Here is a 19,043-nt window from a genome sequence, read left to right on the forward strand (position 1 = left end):
TCTTGTTATCTGGTCTCTCATCAGATTAAAATAAAGTATTTCTAATTAAGGCATAGAATAAGCATAAGGTTATCTGGAATATAAAAAACACGTGGAAAAAAAAACTTGGAGCAAGATAATAACTAATACTGAAAAGCAGTAAAGAGAGCACTGAAGCACCAGTCAAATATGCCATGTCAAATCAAAAGAAATATTTATTGTTATTAATACAGAAATGCTTGTCCAGCATAAGTTCCTTTTCAGGACTTTTCCATAGGACTGAGAACATAAGCAAGCTGGTTTTGTTTTTTATACTTACACACCCTCTATAGGACATTACACGCTACTGCTGCAAGAGGATGAACATGATTACCAAGGGAATGTTTGTTTCTAAGTACTGTGACCCTCTATCCCTTCCCTGCAAAATTGTTTCAGCTCAAGTCTCTCTTCATGTCTTTGCCAATAAAATACATAGTACAGTTTAAAGCTACACATGTATTCGCAATTGCAAAACAGCACAGAAAAGACAGGCTTTCCTCTTGCTTCTTGCTAAAAATACACAAGTACTAGTGTCACTCCCCTTCTGATTTCCAGACCAAGGAAGTCCACAAACAGGACTGAAGTCCAAGTTAAGTTGCAACTAAAGTTGTGTTTGCATCAGTGCAGGTAATAGGACAGCTGTATGACTCTCAAATTCAGAGACTGCACAAGAAAGGAATGACATAAAAGAAATAATTTTTTCCCACCATTACGTTAAAAAAAGACACCTTTTTCCCTCCTTTGTTGGCAGAGGAATCAAGTTTTCTCAGCCTATAGAAAATGCACGTAAGAAACCATTAGGAAAATGGACAAGATAAGCTTGCTAGAAATAAGCCAGTTCATCGTGCTTCGTCTTGCTGCCCTGGTAACTGTGGAGGCTCAGCGGCTTGTTCTCCTGGGGAAGGCTCTTGAACACCCGCAGGTGCATGAACTCATCATTGCCAACATGGACCTGCAAAGCACGAAACCCAGTGAGATCCGTGGACTGAGAACAGCCTTCAGCAGGAGGGATGGTGTAGACTGGTGTGTTTGGAGGATTGGGAAGCAGATAGGCAGTAAGGAAAACCATCGCCTCAGAAGATGTGGTCTTGTTTTAAACCAGACTGGGAGCCATGATTTTTGTGGAAATATCACCTAATCCTCCCATGAAAATGAAAGTAAGAATATTTCTCTATTTCACACAGTCAGGGAAAGGGGCTGAGAGGTGGATTTATTTATTTATTTATTTTTTTAATGCACACTTTCTTTTTCTTATCAAGGCCAAATCGTAAGCATTCTTCTCTAGTCAAGTAATAGGAAAATCCCACCATTCCAAAGATTAAACACATTGATTAAAAAAAAAAGTCCCAGTGCCCTCTACCTTGATGAAGTAGTTTGTTCCAGCAACCATCTGAGTTTTAAACTCCACTGCAGTGAAGACATCAAAGGTTTTCCCTTCTTTTTCTTCTAGCTGAGATTTCACCTTAAGAAAACAATAGGTTATTTAAGACTGATGAAAGGTTCAAGTATTTAGGACTTAAGGCCTACAGGTCACTGCTGCTGAATTCCCAGGAGTTCCTGCTTTCCCACATTACTAAAATATCAAAATGCATCATGTTAAGTTTTGGGTTAGAGCAGGACCAGTAGTCTAGGGAGGTGGCAAAGCTGAGTGTGGTGTGAGTCAGTTGCCACAGACTGACACCAAGTCTGCACAACACTTATTTGACAATTCTTCCAATGTCTGCTGGAGTCTATAACGTTTTCAAAATGCAAATAAGTGCTCAAGAAGTCAGAATGACTTGTTGAATACCCTAGAGGGAGGCATGAACTCCTGTGAGTTGCAGCTCTTCTCTCCCATGCTTAGCTGTCTAGAATATCGTGGCTATATGGTAAATTCTTGGCCAGGAAAGAAATTTCAGCCTTTGCTTACCAGGGCAAGATGAGTTGTCCTGGAGTGCTTGCTGCAAGTGCAGTTCTACCCAAGCCATACCTCCTGCATGGCCTCATTGTGTAGTTTTCCCTCCACTCCCAGCGCAACAGTACCAGCAGCAAGCAGATTTTCTAGCTGTATCCTGTACCTCCCCTTCCTAAATTCAAGGGGAATAAATGCATCTGCTTTCCTGCATGAATCCCACCCACCTGCTTCTCTGGAGAAAAACAAGTGCCAACTTGCCACTGCTCCAATGCTCTAGGTGAAGTAGAAACAGAAACAATTCCTGCAACATGGTATGTTCTCCCACCTCTCCAGCACCCTGAAGGCACAGGACCAAACTCTGGTGCCATTCCAGTGACCATCCTGTCCCTGGGAGCTGTGAACATAATTTTCATCTTATCTCAGAGGCCATATCTCTAAGCTTCTTCCAGGCTATGAACAGGAAGATAGCAAGATGATGATGTTTGGACACTTTTCTAGTTGTTTTTTTGCCATATGGAATTCAAAGCTAAGATGCAATGAGGAGCACAGCCCCAGAAAGTATGGGGCAGTCCTACTTCCTCCCCTTCCCCTGAGTCACAGGGTGGAGCAAGTGGTTTCAGTTTTCATCACTAGAGCTACTTTTATAAATTTTAAGCAGCACGGTGGACATAAGTATCCCACTAACCTTATCCTGTCTCGTGCTCCTTTAACAACCCTAGGTATTGTGCAAGGTCTCAAAATTGCCCCAGCTCAGCACATTTTGTACTTCCACCAGCAAGCTGAACACTGGGCTCCATGAATGCAGGCAGCTCAGAGTCACATGCAGCTGCCAGCTTGTCAGGGTGTTATAGTGGCAGTGACTCACCACAGCATGTGACAAATGAGCACTCTGATTCAGTATGGAGAGGGAGATCCCAGATGCAAATACTCTCCAAAAGGGCTGGTATCAGCTCACCTTGGCAGTTCATGATCTCAGTGTGGATGTGGGGGTCCTGGGGGACACAAGCCAGCACTGTGTCGTGGTGGTAACAAAGGTAAGAGCATACTACTAAGCATCAGCCAGGAGCCCAACCAGAAAAGTGCCCTTTCCTTGGCACTTTTAGAGAACATTTGGAATAATGTGTCCAGTTTTGGGTCTCCAACACAAGAAAGATGTCAATAAACTGTAGTGAGCTCAGCGGAGCATTCCATGAGCTCAGATGGCTGGAGTACTCATGCTGTGAGGAGAGGAAGAAAATGAGCTTGCTCAGCCTGGGGAAGAGAAGGCTTTAAGGTAAACTTTCCAGTACCTGTAAGAAGTCAGGCTCTTTACTGAGGAGAGATGGCAGAAGAATGAGACACAATGGTCATAAAATTGAAACTGGAGGTTCAGACTGGATATAAGGAAAAACTTCTCCCCTGAGGAGAAGCTGTACTGCAGGAGTGACCAGAGAAGCTGTGGCATTTTCATCTTTGGAGGTTTTCAAGACCTGACTGGACAAAGCTCAGAGCAGCCTGGGGCTGCTCACCCTGTGCTCAGGCAGCAGATGCAGTGCCTTCCCACCCAAATAATCTGTGATTCAATCACAGGACTGAAAATTATCAGGCCATGAAGGCTCTTCACTGCTCTGCACAGGCGGTTTGCTTAGCACAGCTACTAAAAAGCAGATGGTTCTAAATCACCCTGAAGAACCTCTGCCACAGTTACCAGTGAGAAGCCAAAGGCTGAACAAGCCTGGGTGGAAATCCTTGATGTGGAGAGGCAGTTCCTATGAGACTCCTAAGCCAGACACTGCTGAAGGAAGCTGTCCTGTTCTGTGCCACACTATACCTGCTCTGGGCGAGCAGCAGTACTTGCCAGGGTCACAAAACTGAACGACATTCAGTCATCACAAGGATTCTTACGAAACAGTGCAATGAAGGCAAGAACTGGAAAAGCAGGAAGAGGAAATATTTTTATGGCAAGCAAACTGGCAGGCTCTAATAAATCTCCACAAAGATTTGACTTTAAACAAACAAAATGATTTAAGAAGTCTACCTAGATTAAACAAAACTAATGTTTTCTCCACAGTCTGTCCAGATGAGGATACGACTGTGTTAGCAAGTTTCAGTTTTCGGTCTTTCCACTTGTATTTCATTAAATAACTTAAACTGGCAGTCAAAACAAGCTGGACAAACTCTGAAGTATTTATATGATTTAAATGAAAATGCCAGATTTTTCGTTAATTCTGTCCACTTCTGAATCCAAGAGGGGTTTATTTTCACACTCTTTATTTCTGGATTATCAAACCACTGCAGTCTGCCAGACAGTCAGGATTTCAAAACTAGTTTTAAGACCACGTGCAACATTAATTGCATATTTGCATAAACTTTAACATGATATGTAGGCCTTTTCAAGTCAAAGCATTAAGTGTGACTCTCTCATCAATTCTCAATAATGTGCTTACTACTGCAAACTGTCTCTTTTTTTATAACACATAATCATTAGATTGTACAAGTTAAATGATAGTTTCAATGACTGCTGTTCCTTTGGATGCTCTGTAGGTGTTTAGGAACTGCTACAGCCTGGGGAACAAACCCGGGACATTGACAAGGAGCATAAGAAGAGGGAGCCTGCCCTTCATCTTTCCTTACTAGATTGCCACATGCCATCCATTACAGAAACTAGACCATGAAACTTAGCTGTACACTGGTATTTTTAAAGTATGTCCTCCATTAACACATGAGCAGTAAATCAAGTTACTGTAAGTAATATAGTATCAGGATTTGGAGCTGGCAGTGCTTGGAGCCGAATTCTGTGTTGGGGAATAGCAGAGGCAGCGAGTAAGTTTTCTTGCTTATTTCCTGATTCTCCCCACGCCCCCCAAAAACCCCCAAACAAACCCAAAACAAAAAACCCCCAACCAAGCAACTCCCTCCCCCCCAAAAAAACCCCGAAACTAAACTAAAAAAAACCCCAAACAAAACACCAAACACAAAACAAAACCCGAACGTAAGCACAAGGTTTAGACTTGGTAAGAACCATGTCAGCTCCTTCCTCGAGCTCAGGACAGGGCACATTTTGGGTTTCCCGGTGGCCGCAGCCCATCTCCCGCACCTCCAGGGCCGGAGCCGGCAGCATCCCGGCCCTCCCTGCGCACTCCGCGCTGCCCACAGTTCCTCTGGAGTCAACCGAGCCACGCCAGGCCAGGAGGGAGCAGGGAGGGTTCCGGGAGCCGGAGATTGCTCCGTGCACTCCCAATTCCCTACGGCTTTTACACTGGGGGGGATTGCCGGCGGTGTCCCCGCGCAGAGCGATGTCCGAGCACACCCCCGGCCCCCCGACAGACCCTGCACCGGGACGGGACTCTCCTCTCCCGGGCCCGCGGGTCCCTCCCGGGGCTCGCCCCGGCCGCTCACCTCCTGCACGATCTGCTGCGTCTCGTCGGTGGCGGGACGGACCGCCGAGACACCCCCGCACAACATGGTGGCACCGCTCCGCTGCTGCCGCCCCGATCCTCCACCGCGGGCTGGGCCGCAGCTGCCGGGGGGGCGGTGCCGGGGGCGGGCCCGGGGGCGGTGCCGGGGCTCGAACCCGCGGCCGGGGCTCCGCGGGGCGAGGCGGTGGCGGGTGGGGGGCCCGGTCCCGGCAGCGCCCAGGCCGGGCCGGTTCAGCGCAGCCCGGCGGGACCGGCGCTCCCCGGGCTCGGCGCGGGGATTGCGGCCCGCCAGCCCATTAAAGAGAAAAACAGCTAAAAGCAGCAACTGCAATAAAAGCTGCCGGCAGAATTTATTCTGCTCCCTTGACGGAAGGGAGGCAGCCTGTCCTCACCGGGCGGCGCCCCTGTGACAGTCCTGCGTGAGGACAGGGCTGCCGTCAGCTGATGCGTTTTCCCTTTCCTGTGTGTCACCTTTTCCAGCAGCGGCATATTCTCGGTAGCCGCGTGAAAAGTTCCATCTTCAGGACTCCCTCGTTCACCATGCTCATTGTTCCCTCTCCCAGGCTGATTTTGCCGTTCCTCAGCCAGCAAACCGAGGCGGTGGTGAACTATCCAGTTCTGAGAAATCCCCTGGGGAGATTTCAGGCTGAATGTTCAGGTCTTAACAGTCTTTACAGTCCCTACAGTTTAAACATCCAGACTCCTTGGGAAAACAACAATAAGCACCTACCTTCCTTCTCCCACTTTGCAGAATCCCTTTGTAAATTTGGTCAATATAACCCTAAATTTAATGGCAACAGATATTAGAAACGGAATGGAGCTCCTGGACTCACAGGGAGTACATGGTGAGAAGCATGAACCAGAATGGGCAAGAAGGTTTCTTTCCCCTGGTATCACCTATAAAAAAGGGCTCTGCTGAGGCTTTAGGCAGGCAGAGCTCTGCCAAGTTTGTGAGGAGACTGGGGATGCAGGATCAGGCTCTTTGCTGGGATGATTCCCCGCCCATCAGCCAAATTTGCTGATGGAAATCCCTCCACAGAGATGATCCACTCTATTGTTGCTTTACTAAAAAATGGTTCAGGAAACACCACACTGGGGCATGCTTTCCAGCAGGTTTTTGAGCCATGGTAGGTGGGATGGGGCAGCCATCCATGTAGCATCTTCTGGCAGGACATGCCAATGGAGATTCTCAGGATTGACCTTTCAACAGAAGGATGTTCCCCACCTTGTCTTCATCAGTGTGTGACACACCAACAGGCTTTTGGGCATCTGTCTGACCAGACCTCCTCCTGAACTTGGCAAGATAAGAACATATCCCCTTCTCCATGCATGGGGAAAGGGTCTGGTTGCAAATTGCCTTCCTGAAGGGGTCCTTTTTTACTGAACTTCCCTGGTGCCCAGAGTGTGTGTCACTGCCATTGGCTGCAGGAGCAGCTCTCAGGCAGCGTGTGGAGATGGAGGCCTAGAGCTCTAGGTAGGACTGCAGTGAGGGTGGATGGGGCTTTCCCAGCAAATATAGCCTGGCTGGTCAGTGCTAAAAAATTATGGCAGCTGTTGGAAACTCATTGTGTGCCAGTGTATAAATTCCTTTTAAGTTAATGTAAAGAATGAAAAACACACAAAGAATGAAAAGTACCCAAATGTCAATATTATCTACTGTGTGTATAGCTAGTGAATAGTGCTCTCCAAACAGGGCAGCCCATGGTGACTTTCTGTTTCTCACATGTGTGTATTCATGCATAATCTTTGGTTTGTATCCTGTGTCATTTTCATTACATTCATTAAGCTCTTATATGTTTCAATGCTGTCAGCTTCACTTGAAGGGCTACTGTGCTGGGTTTGGTCCACTAGCACTAAAACTACTTGGCTACTAGAATTTTTGGAAGTGTGAGCCATAATCAAAGCACTTTTTTTAGCCCTTTCTGCCATCTAGTGCCCATCCACTTTCATGCATTTAGGCTCAGGACATCATGGGTCTCAATTCTGTACCCTAAACTGAGGCTAGAGGCCACAGTCACAAGCCTGGAGAAGGATCCTGGGTTTTAGAAGCAGCTCTCAGCTCTCACTGGGTACAGGGATAGAATGTGGTTTCCAAAACTTTTGGCTACAAGAATTTGTGTTTTCAAACTCACTCTTTTTTTTTTTTTTAACCAGCTCTGCCATAGATTTAATCAAATATTGCAATTTGCAAGCCTTACAATTAAAGTTGGATTGGTTCTTACGTGATGTAATTAAAATGTGAGCCCATTCCAAGGGGGATGTAACAGATCAACAAAAGGGTTAAAATAACTTGTCTGAACAGTGTGCTACTTGGGCTTTCTGGATTTGCACTTTGGTCTTCCTAAGTCAGGAACTCCCCTTCCTTTATCAACAACAAGTGGAGGTGGCAAAACAAAGGTTTTATGCAGTAATGTCACCTGTAAGTTTTATTTGCCTGCCCTGGCAAAAGAACAACCAAGCAAAAACAGTAACAAGAGAATTGTGATGTTTTCCCCAACACATTCACACACAGTCCTTTTGTTTCTGCTCACACTGAGCTGCAGGCCCATCTACCTTTCCATAGTGGTCTAGATTATCTTGATGTTTGATGAGGGAGGGTACTGACAACTTCCAGAAGCTTGTTCTTGCACATGGAATATGGGAAGAGGGAAATAAATTCTGCAGTGTAACCCTAGCCCCTCCTGCCAGGCTGTCCAGGGGTGCTTTTTCTCTCATCAGGCTGCAACAAATGTCTCTTCTAATGACTCTCTTACTTCAGTATGGATCAAGAAAAACCAGGCATGCCTTGCAAAAGCAGAAGCATTTATGTTTGCTTTAAGGGGAGTGGGACAAGAGTAATGAAGTTTTGCTATGCTCTCTGCTGAAGTTCTTACTGTTTTTCTTTAGGTACAGTCCACCCTTCTTGTTCTAGATGCCCTCTCTTCAAGATGGGAAATAACCTAGCAGATGGCCTATAGGTGCCAAAACATATGCAATTTGTCCATTTGTCTTGGTGTATGTCCCAGAGCCCAGGCTTGTACGTCTTCCTCATCCAGTCATCTACCAGCACACACACTTCAGATGTTCACCCATTCTGGCGATCATACTACCCCTTCTGGGGGCTACTTCTCCATCCCTCACTCCTCCATTTCTCCTTGTTTCATTTGCTTTGTATCAGGCCCAGCAGTACTGCCAGGACTAGTGCAATGCTCTGTGTAGGTGTGAGGCAGATTAATACAGCAAAGTACAACACTGACTAAGGTGTGAAAGGGTTAGCCATGTATGCCATGTGGGGTAGTACAGAAGCAACTCTTTGTTAAGCATACAACTACTAGCAACATAATCAATCATGGATACATCTCATTGTGCTCTCACAACGTTGCTGGGGGGGATTTACAAGCTGTTCTCCCCCTCCACCAAAACAGGCAGGCTGGAGGTAAAGGTACCCCAGCTGGAGGAAACCAGTAGGAACCTAAGTAGCTTGGTCTAGTGCAATGGAGTCTATGGAGAGTATTGTCCAATATTTCCTGTTGGGCAGAAAGGAGAGACTGGGACATTACTAAATATAAATAGCATGGCGCTCTGTCACATTAAATACTTTACATGTTCACACCCTTGGCTGTACACAGCATGTAGGATGTTGGGGGCTTTTTTATTCTCCCCATGACTGTGCTTTCCTGAAGTGAAACCGTGTACCTTGCTTTTGTAGAGCTGGGAGTCCTGATGCACATGGTTACAGATCACATATACTGGATAAAGAGGAAATATTATACATAGTGGGAAAGAGGAATATTATACATAAATGTAAAAGCAGGGTATAGTGGAATTGCCTAATGCCTCCCATAGTCAGCTGAGTTGCAGTCTGGCAGGAAAAGCTTATGGAGGCAAGGCAGCATGCAGATTTCTGCTTAAGCCCCACCAGAGGCGATCTTCACTTGTCCTTCTGAGATGTCCTGGTTTCAATAGAGCAAATGCAAATTCAGTCCAAGGCACCCCAGACACAGTCCTTCCTCTGGAGGCATATATGTTACCCTGCTGGTGAAAACAGTAAGGTGTGGTGGGGCTGTGTCACAGGGGTGTGTCTTTGTTGTGTTTCCCATTCAGAAGCAAGAGGTGAGCAAGTTCCTCTTGGGGGCTCGTGTGCTTTTCACAATCTTCTTTTGTTAGGAATGTATCGTGTTCTCTGTCACAGAGCCACCTCCAGTGCCTATAAAATTTCGGGAGTTAGCCGATTGCAGGGAAGGCTCTGCCTCAGGGCTTGGAACCTCTTCTTTGTTGTCTCCCGCCACTGACTCCTGTGAGCTGGTCTCTGGGCTGGAAGCTGCCTGGAAGCTGGACTCAGCGCCGAGGGGCTCATTGATCTGCAGGGGAAGCAGGGCCCGGTGCCGCATCAGGCTGTCGTCGCTGTTCTGAGCCTCCAGCGAGTTCCTGCGCTTGGCATTCCTGTTGGCCATGGCGTTCTTCTGCGGCTCCTCGAAGCTCAGTGACAGGGTGACTGTACCACTCCCGAAGCTGACTTTTTGCTTGCACCCACGCTGCTGCTGGCGCTGCCGCTCGGCAGAGGCTGGTAGAGGAAAAGGATCCTCATGGTTGCTCTTGCTGCTGATGGAGGAGGAAGGGGTGGAGCCGGTGGAGCCCCCCAGGCTGTTGGAGCGCTTGCGGGACACGTTGCTCCGTCTCAGTGTGGCCCTGGCAGCCACTTTGAAAGCGTGGGCAGCTGTGCTGCAGCGCACCTCCTCGATTGTGTTGCGGGAGGGCTTGAAGAGGATGATGTAGACTTTGTTGAAGAAGATGCAGGCCAGGAGCCCAAAGCTGGCAGCCAGTATCGCAATCACCTCCACAGCAGAGACAAACTTGCCGTATGTGCTGGCGTAAGCAGGGATGAAGGAAATCCACACAATGAAGAATATCAGCATGCTGAAGGTGATGAACTTGGCCTCGTTAAAATTCTCAGGTAGCTTTCGAGACTTGAAGGCGAAGAAGAAACAGATGGCTGCCAGTAGGCAGGTGTAGCCAATGAGGAAGCCGAGGGCCATCAGGGAGCCTTCATGGCAGGTGATGAAGATAATCTCATCCTCCAATTCATGGTTTCGGTAACTGGATGGTGGGGCTGTGTAAAGCCAAATCACACAGATGACAATCTGCACAAATGTGCATAAGAAGACCAGGAGGAACTGGAGGTTGAGGCCCCACCACTTTCGGTGGAGGCTCGTGGGAATCTTTGCTTCAAAGACGAGCAGGACACGGTTGGTTTTCACCAGGATGCAAGAGATGCAGAGGACAAAGCTGATGCCAAAAGCTGGCTGTCGCAAACGGCAAGTCCAGTTCTGGGGCTCACCAATGAAGAACAATGAGCTGGAGAAGCAGCAGAGCAAGGAAAAGAGGAGGAGGTAGGACAGCTCCCGGTTTGTCGCTTTGACAATGGGTGTGTTGCGAAATTTGGTGAAGACTCCCAGGACAAAAGAAGTCAGGAAAATTCCCAGGACAGCGAAGAGAGTCAGAGCAATCCCAAAGGGCTCAGTCCAGGCCAGAAACTCTATCTGCTTAGGGATGCAGGACGTATGGTTCTCATTGGACCAGTAATCCTCAGGGCACTTGTCACAGGCACTTGCATCTGGAAAAGAACAAATAAGAAGAGGAAAGATTTGTCAGAATGAGAGGTTGAAATGTGGGATGACATATATGGCAGCTACACACCGGCCTTCATCCTGAATACATGAGGTCTTCCACTCATGGCTGCAGATCCCCAGGATCCTATGTTGGTGTCTAGAGTGTTTAACAGTGAAACAACCAACCTCCCATGGGCTATAGAAGCATGCTTAGTTCCAGCTTAAAAAAAGTCCTGCCCCTGCACTCATGCTTTTGTAATCTATTTCCTGGCAAAACTTTGCAAACTTCGATTGCTATCAGCTGTTACACAGGCTCTGTTCCTCCCTCTTCCTTGTTCCTTCATTTTTATCATCTACTTCTGTCCGTCTTCATACCTCTCACAGTTTTATCATCATTCAAACATCCTGCCTTTCTCTATTACAGAGAAAATTAAAAACGTGCTTGCCTCCTTAAATGCTTTGAGAACCTATTTCATATTTCACAGAGGCAAGTCTTAGCGTTTAAACTGCTCTTCTCTGAAGGCAGGCAATGCCCTTGATTCCCAGCACACTCTCATTTCACGTTGGAATATCAGGGGAAGATGTGTCTTAATCATATCGCTCTCCCCACACCTAGAAAGTGTCCTAGAAAGTGCCAATGGTTGGCATGATCAAAAGGCAAGGACCTGCTGCTTCTGCTCTTCTTTTTTGACCTAAATTGTTCCTGTGCTGCAGCAGGGAGGGTCATGACTACTTTGATGGCGTGGAAGGCGGTTGAAGCAGAGAGCTGGAGGTCTCAACTTACCGCCTCCCTTGCACGATAGCAAGGGGCTGCATTGAGTTCTGGGAACAAACATTCAGAAACTCCTTTTAGCAGCAACCTCTCTCTGAGCTTTCCACCTGAACAGACACAGACTCTGACCACAGCTTCCAGAGCAGAGATTAATGCTAATGAGAAAGTCAAAAATGCCCAGCTAATGAGGGCAGAGGTTTTCAAGCACTCTTATTCTTAAGGCATGGTTGGAGGGAGCATCCATGACCTGATATGATACTGCTTTCCTAAGGACTCTTTGCCTCACCTACGCTGTTCATGTGAAAAGCTGGCACTAGATGCAAAAGCTCAGTCAGAAGCTCTCATCAGCACGTCATTTCATTTACATCCATTCAGCCTGTGCCTTTTATGCTGGAAGCCTATTGCAAACTGCACAAGGCAGAGTGAACTTCACATAATGGGGAATTCAGCTGCCTCTACCCCTCTAATAGGGGCAGCTATCAGCAACACATCCCAAAGATGTGCTTTCACTGCTGTCTTGTGGTCGCTTAGCGACCATGCTGCCACTGAAGGGAGTAAACCAGATCTCTCTCCTCCCCTAAGGCTGCTCATTCCTGCCACCTCCTTTGTGTGAGCTCTAGAGGGCATACAGCTTCTCGTTCTAGCTGGAAACAGCCTGCCAAGAGTTTGTTTTCAGAAAGACCAGAGACCTGATCTAACTCGCTCTATGGTTGCAGGAGTACCAGCACTGCTCCCAGAGAAACGGTGGGACCAAACAGCTGGGAGAGGGCAGATTGCTTCATCCGGTAGCATCGCTGTCTCAGCTGGATGAGACTGGTTGTAAAACTGTTCTCTATGCCTATAAAACTTGCAAGCACAGGAAAGAAAGACCATTACTGTCAGCTGAAATTGCAGCAGGAAACTGTGGAGTCAGAAGGCAGTCACCCTCTCAAGCCTCATAAATTTCACCAGAGCTAGCTCCCAAAATCATGTGGAAAAACACAAAAATATCCCTATTACACATGACCAGTGTGATACTTCCATGAATCCTGTAATACTATATGTTCATGCTAAAAAGTTTTCATTCCTGTCTGATAGGACACAAATTATATTCTCTCAATAAACACTTGTTCAGTTTTCCAGTGTTTGCTGGGACCAGTGTACAGCAGAACATGTGAGGAAATCCTGAGTGCTCTGCAGTGTGGAGGGAGCTGTTCTGAAAGAATTTGTCTTCATTACCCTGGTGATGTCCAACACTGAGGGAGCACTAATGGTGTTGGAAATTCAAAATTTTTTAACCATTTATAAAACTGAGGTTATCTCTTCCCTCCACTTCAGAACCTGAGTGGCTTGATCCAAGCTCCCAGTGAAACCAGCAACAGAGATGTCCACAGGTGTGATCAACAGAAGCTGTGGCTGGTGACTCCATAAAGGGAAATACTCCTCTCTGCTTGTGAAGTCAGAGATGTAATAGATTTTATTTCTTTGTAAAGCATGAAATAAAACCCTGACAACATGAGAAAAAGATGGAGGCAGACAGACAACTACAGAATTTAGGTTTAGGTTTGGGAATGTCTCCTTCCCATAGGTTTTTGGAAGAACAAAAGCTACTGCTACAGTGTAATGGAGTTTACTTGTGGCTGAAGGCTTGTGCCTGAGATGCTTCCTATTTGCAAGTTGTTTTTCAAGTTCTCTGCCTTAATTTTCCCAGTGCAGAGCATTAGGTACAAGCAGGCTTAGCAGAAGACAGCACCTGAGGACCATTGGACTCAACTCCTCTAAGCTGGCCAGAAGTCCCTCCAGACTTTCTGCGAAGCCTTCTGGCAAGGCAACCGCCAGCTCAGCCCTGCAGGGAAGCGATTTCAGCACAACTGTGGGTGATGCCCAGAGGGCTCACACTGTCCTCTGCAACCCCCAAAGCAGCTCTGTGGGTATTACCTGTTTCATCGCTGTACTCCCCGTCTGGGCAGTCCACGCACTCGAAGCAGCAGGTGGGCTCTCCCTCAATAATTCCCTTCCTCGTGCCTGGCAGGCAGTCCCTGCTGCAGTTAGAGAAAGGCACCTGAAAGGAAAAAGAGCCCAAAGAGGGTTAATGGGGGCAATGCCCCACAGGCAGCCTTTCTACTCAAGACCTTAGGCTTCCTCCAAGGATGTTATTGCTTGACTGGTGTGCTGGATGGAGAGCCTCAAATGCTCACCTCTCCCCCTGCCAAACAGACACGTTTCGCACAATAGTCCTTCCCTGACCCACTGCAGTGAGGTTTCTCTGAGAGAACACACCAAGGGATGATAGGGAAGATCAGCAGATCTTTGTAATCTCTATGGTGTTGTGGGCATTGCAAACTGGTATGTGACCATGATAGACACACCAGAAAACAGTCATTAGATTGTTAAAAGAAAAGACAGTCAGACGGAAATTTGAGTTAGATGGAAATGAGGAACTCTGACTACTGATCCCCAATTCCATATATTACATTTTATCTGCTAATAATTTATGGGAATTAAAACAGTTTTTTGAAATCCAGTTCCTCCTGTTCTCCTGGAGACCCCCCCGAACCCAGAAACAAACAAAAATACCTCAGTAAATTAACTAAACAAGAGGAGTTTTCATATGAAAGAAAAGTAAAAAAAAAAGGCCCTGTTTCAAGAACTGAGCATTTAAAGATGCAAATCAGCAGCTATATACAGATCCAAAGACTTCTGCTGCTGCAAATGATGAGCTTGTCACCTACTGGCTGTGCATTTATGCTGTATGTGAACCCCTCTGAGCATGGCCATGTCCTGGCAGCAAGTGGTTGCATGGGCACACCCGCTGCATGCCTAAAGTACATTCACACAAGGAGTTCAGCATAATAAATGGAAACTTGGGCATTTTTCACACAGAAGCATGACCTGAGGTTGAGTTCACCTTTTCCCAACTAAATTAAGGAAAGAGACTTGACATAGGACATGGCTTTCTCAGCTCAGGGGACTAAAAACCCACAATTTCCACTGGTAGCAAAATAACATGATCTGTACATGCCTAAGGGCTGTTCTGTGTGGAAGCCTCCATTCACCTCTTTGGAAGTTTACTGCTGGTTTACCCAAATGCTGTCAACCTGCTGATCTCTAGGAACCTCCTGTGTGGATGCACTTAGGCAGTTTGGAAATTGCTTGTGTACAGGCACTGACCTCAGCCACAGGGTAAGCAAGCCCTCGGTAACAGCCACTCCTAGGTGGAGATGACCATTTCGTGGCTCAGGTGAGAGCAGTCACTGTTGCCTATCTCTCTGAAGTGTAGCTGCAGCACAGTTTGGGAATGCTATTTCTAAGCTGTTGATCAGGATTGCATCATTAATTGGACAGACACAAATCCAGGGCAAATCCCTGCAGCTCCCCCTGTGAAGCACTCTTTGTTGTTAATGCCTATTGCTATTAATACAGTATACACATTCCTTGAGACAGTACTTCAGCAGGTAGTGCATCCATCAAGAGGACTTCATCAGTCTAGACTGTCTTTCTTTAGGCTGCCAGTGGTGATTTTGAACAGACCTGAACCAAAGGCCTGACTGAAGTCATGCACTGCTTCCCCATTATCTACTAAGTTGATTGAGCTTGCAAGGAGGAAAATTAAATTGGTTTGACATGATTTTATCTTGACAAATACATGTTGGCTTGTTCTTATCAGTTTATTATCTTCTAAGTGTTTATAAACTGTTTAATTTTTTTTTTATCAAGTCTTTTAGGTTACTGAAGCTCAGCTCAATTGTGTAATTCCCTCAGCTCTCCTATATCTGCTTTAAAAACAGGTTATTACGATTACTCTCTTCTAATCCTTTGAGACATCACCCATCCTCCACGTTTCTCAAAGATGAATTGCTAGTACTTTTGTGATTGCTTTGGCTGCATTCTTAAGTATTCTGTGGGGAATTTTATCAAGTTCTGCCAAAATGAATCTATCTATCTTACCTACTCTTCAACCTGTTCTTTTGCAAGTCTGCCCAATGGTGAAGTTCCTCTGTTAAAATTACCCACATTTAATCTTTTTTTGAGAATGACAAGAGGCACAGAAGCTTCAGTGAGTAAAGTATTGGCTACTGCCTCTGAGCAGAGCCTTTCATCTGGAAGAAATTAAAACTCTATAAACTGCAAAAAAGGTTGCAGCAAACATAGAAATCACAAACCCCTCTGATGCACAAAATTTACCTGCCCTGGCTTACACTCAGCACCATCCTGTCAAATTTTTAACAGTTCACAACAGATAATGAATATAAATATTACACTTTTGGAGAAATTTAAACCAACAGAACACAATTACTCTAAGTAAAAAACAATAAAATCCTAACTGCTGGGAAAAGTGTAAGTTCCATTTGCAACAATCAGAAGGAGGGGTTAGAATATCAGAGGTTTTAAAATTCCACTTATAGTTTGTGCTCAGAGACTCCAGCTGGACTTAGAAAAGCCTGATCTCAGTATTCTGTGATATTACACTCTGCTCAATCCATGCCTCCTTGAGAATTCATGGATTTGATCCAGGAGTGAAGCTGGGGTACCTGGAGTAAATGTAAGGCTTAACTGGTGGTGTTAAGGGTATTAGGCAAGTGTAGCTAAAATGCAGAAACATTTACCTGATCCGGCAGCCAATGTGAATAATCAACTGGAAGTGAATTGCCTTGATCATTGATCAGGTGCTGATTTAACACATCTAAACATTGCAGCAGGGCCTGTCAGTGACATTTCTGAGCTAATGCTCCACTCTCTGTGTCCCCTCCAACACCACAAACCTGCTCAGTATCCTCTCTGGAAGCCAGGGTTTCTGCCTAGGCTGGAGTGTGCTGCTGCCAGCTGTGACACCAGCTCACCTGGCTCTTGTCTGGAGATCTCTGTACCATGTTTCCATCATGTGGGTAAGACACAGCCTGGCTGCTAATAACAATAGTTATGCTGAAAAGATCTAACATATGCAAGAAAGTGGAGAAGGGTTAAGCCCTGACTAAAATCAATCACCGCATCTTGAGATCTCTACTTCTGAGACTGCAGAAGCACCTTCAGGTAGATTATAAAAAAAGGCAGCAGGTGCTGGTGTCTCCCACTATTTGAGCACCAAGTTAACCCAAGCAGATTGACAGGGCTTGCTCTGTTTGGTTTGCAAGGCAAGGGTGTGAGGAAGGCTCTGTGATTTGGTGGGTGAAGCCAGCAGAAAGAGTTATGAATGTATGAAGGAACAAGAAGAGATACTGGGAGTGAAAGAGATGGCTGTTTTCAGCAATAAAACTACTAAGCTCAGGAAAACTTGGCTTAGTCAACAACTAGACTGGGGTAATAATTTCTGTTGAAACGGTGCTGCAAAATTCCATTCTATCTATTTGGGCCAGGGAAAAAAAGACATTATTTAAATCATTAATACTCAGGCTCTAAAATGTACAGGAGGGGAGGAACAGCTGCCCATTATTTCCAGAAGTATATTAACAAGGATGTAAAAGACTACAGCAGAGCCCATGTATACAATAAGATGAACGTATCTTTTAATGAGACATGGAGCCATAATATGAGGAGTGTGGAGGGTTAGTTCAAATTTCAGCTTGTGGAAACTTAGGAAGCATTGCTGGGAGGATTTAAGCACTTACCTCCTTAGAGAATCCACCCCACAGGATCTTGTTTTCATTGATAAAGAGCCTCTCCCCTTTCTTGGCATAAACGTTGTAGTGCCCAACCTCTTCAAAGACGACTGAGCCATCCTCCGGAGAGAGATGCCAATTGATTATTGAGTAATTTCCTACCAGGTCCCCAAACTCATCAAAATCCACTTGCTCCCCCATGTTATTGGTGAAATTTAAGTGTCGCAGATGCTTGAGAACCTAGAGAGAAACAGAGAGACACTGAACGCCTGTGTGTTTCAACCTACCACAGCACACATCTGCTGGGGGGACAGAAATGGGAAGAATTGCTTTACTACAGTCCTTAATCTCTTAGGAATCATTTAATCACAGCAGTAGGAGGCTTTCCCTCATGGATATCACCTGCACACAGAGAGCCTGTACAAACCTTGTAGACAACACAAGGTATCATGACCCTCAGGGAGGTCATCAACTCATCTGTAACACTTCCTGATGCTACCTCAACATCCATTTATCATTCTTCTTCAGTCCCTTTGAGCCACCTCTGCAAGCCCATAGCTTTTTGTGAGGGTCAGAGAAGCGGCAGCAGCCTCTGATGTGTTTCAGTCACCCATGCATCCCTCTCACTCTGCTCTTGCAAACACTCTGCATAAATACTCCCACTTGACATCTCTCGTCTCTGAATGATCAATCACTCAGAAACGGGAATGCTTGAGAAACAACTCAAACTTGACTTTTGATTGAAAAACCTCAAGCCAAATGCACTTCAGTAAAAAAACAACAAATCAAGCTCATTCTCCACATGACAGGCCTGGAGAATTCGTACCACTTTTTTTTTTTGGCTCCTGTCTCTTGGTTGTGTAATTTCAAGTAATCACACTCTGCCTGTCCCCAGGAGTACACTCCTGTAATTTTAACCTCGTGCCTTAAACTGTCATATAGAATCACAGGATTGTTACGGTTGGAAAATACCACTAAAATCATCAAGTTCAACTGCTAACACAGAACTACTCTGTTCACCACTAAACCATATACGCAAGTGCCACATCCACACAGTTTTGGAACTCTTCCAAGGGATGGCGATTTCCTGTCCACTTCCCTGAACACCTTATTCCAATGCCTGACCACCCTTTCAGTGAAGAAACTTTTCCTAATATTCAGGCTAAACCTCCCCGGCACAGCTTGAGGCCATTTACTCTCATCCTGTTACTTGTTACCTGGGAGAAAAGCCCAACCCCCTTCTCACCACAACATCCTTTCATTCAGTTGTAGAGAGCGTTAAGGTCTCCCTGAGCCTCCTTTTCTTCAGGCTAAACACCCCCAGCTCCCTCAGCTGTGCCTCATAAGACTTGTGTTCCAGACTCTTCCCCAGCTACATTGCCCTTCTCTGGACTTGCTCCAACACCTCAATGTCCTTCTTTTAGTGAGGGGTCCAAAACTGAACACAGGATTCAAGGTGTAGCTTCATTGGGGCTGAGTACAATCATGCCCTGGTCCTGCCAGCCACACTATTGCTGATACAGACTAGGATGCCATTGGCCTTCTTGGCCACATGGGCACACTGCTGGATCACGTTCAGCAGGCTGTCAACCAATATGCTGTGGACAAAATCAGTTAATCCCAGGGACAACTGCAGTTGCAAAATTCAGGATCTAGATAACCTGACAGGTAAACCTAAGAAATTGTAGTGTGAAAGAAAGCCTGTGCTGGCAACTGTTATACACTTCATCCACATCATATTTTTCTTCAAAGTTAGTTGCTGCTTTATGCACTTATCAGATTTCTACCCACAGCCCC

General features: G+C 46.0%; 2 protein-coding genes across 4 annotated transcripts in view; both read right to left on the reverse strand.

Annotated features, from left to right (window-relative positions):
* Positions 1-169: 169 nt before the first annotated feature.
* LOC116783006 (cystatin-B-like) lies at positions 170-17,548 on the reverse strand. 3 transcript variants are annotated; one of them, XM_032680198.1, is made up of 5 exons: positions 17,537-17,548; positions 15,697-15,701; positions 5,291-5,388; positions 1,379-1,480; positions 170-970 (listed from the first exon to the last, which is right to left on the reverse strand). In XM_032680198.1, the coding sequence occupies exons 3-5, from the start codon at positions 5,354-5,356 to the stop codon at positions 842-844; spliced, it is 297 nt and encodes a 98-aa protein (XP_032536089.1). In that variant the 5' UTR covers positions 5,357-5,388; positions 15,697-15,701; positions 17,537-17,548; the 3' UTR covers positions 170-841. The 3 variants fall into 3 exon arrangements, with proteins under 3 accessions (XP_032536089.1, XP_032536087.1, XP_032536088.1); XM_032680196.1 differs by lacking the exon at positions 15,697-15,701 and having other exon boundaries at positions 5,291-5,400; positions 17,537-17,542; XM_032680197.1 differs by lacking the exons at positions 15,697-15,701; positions 17,537-17,548 and having other exon boundaries at positions 5,291-5,411.
* CASR (calcium sensing receptor) overlaps positions 7,642-19,043 on the reverse strand; it is a 74,652-nt gene continuing 63,250 nt past the window's right edge. The window contains exons 5-7 of the mRNA XM_032680195.1: positions 17,256-17,486; positions 13,588-13,711; positions 7,642-10,903 (exon numbers count right to left, since the gene is read on the reverse strand). Of these exons, the coding sequence (XP_032536086.1) occupies positions 9,453-10,903; positions 13,588-13,711; positions 17,256-17,486 (1,806 nt within the window). The 3' untranslated portion in view covers positions 7,642-9,452. The remainder of the gene's footprint in view (positions 10,904-13,587; positions 13,712-17,255; positions 17,487-19,043) is intronic.

This window comes from Chiroxiphia lanceolata, chromosome 2 (genome assembly GCF_009829145.1).
Source record: "Chiroxiphia lanceolata isolate bChiLan1 chromosome 2, bChiLan1.pri, whole genome shotgun sequence".
NCBI classification, from domain to species: Eukaryota; Metazoa; Chordata; class Aves; order Passeriformes; family Pipridae; genus Chiroxiphia; species Chiroxiphia lanceolata.

Coding starts and splice junctions, on each gene's coding strand:
- LOC116783006 (XM_032680198.1), bottom strand. CDS start 5,356: ATGTTGTGCGGGGGTGTCTCGGCGGTCCGTCCCGCCACCGACGAGACG. Junction 1,481..5,290: donor CGCAGCAGATCGTGCAGGAG/GTGAGCGGCCGG, acceptor TGTTTTCTTAAG/GTGAAATCTCAGCTAGAAGA. Junction 971..1,378: donor GAACAAACTACTTCATCAAG/GTAGAGGGCACT, acceptor CGTGCTTTGCAG/GTCCATGTTGGCAATGATGA.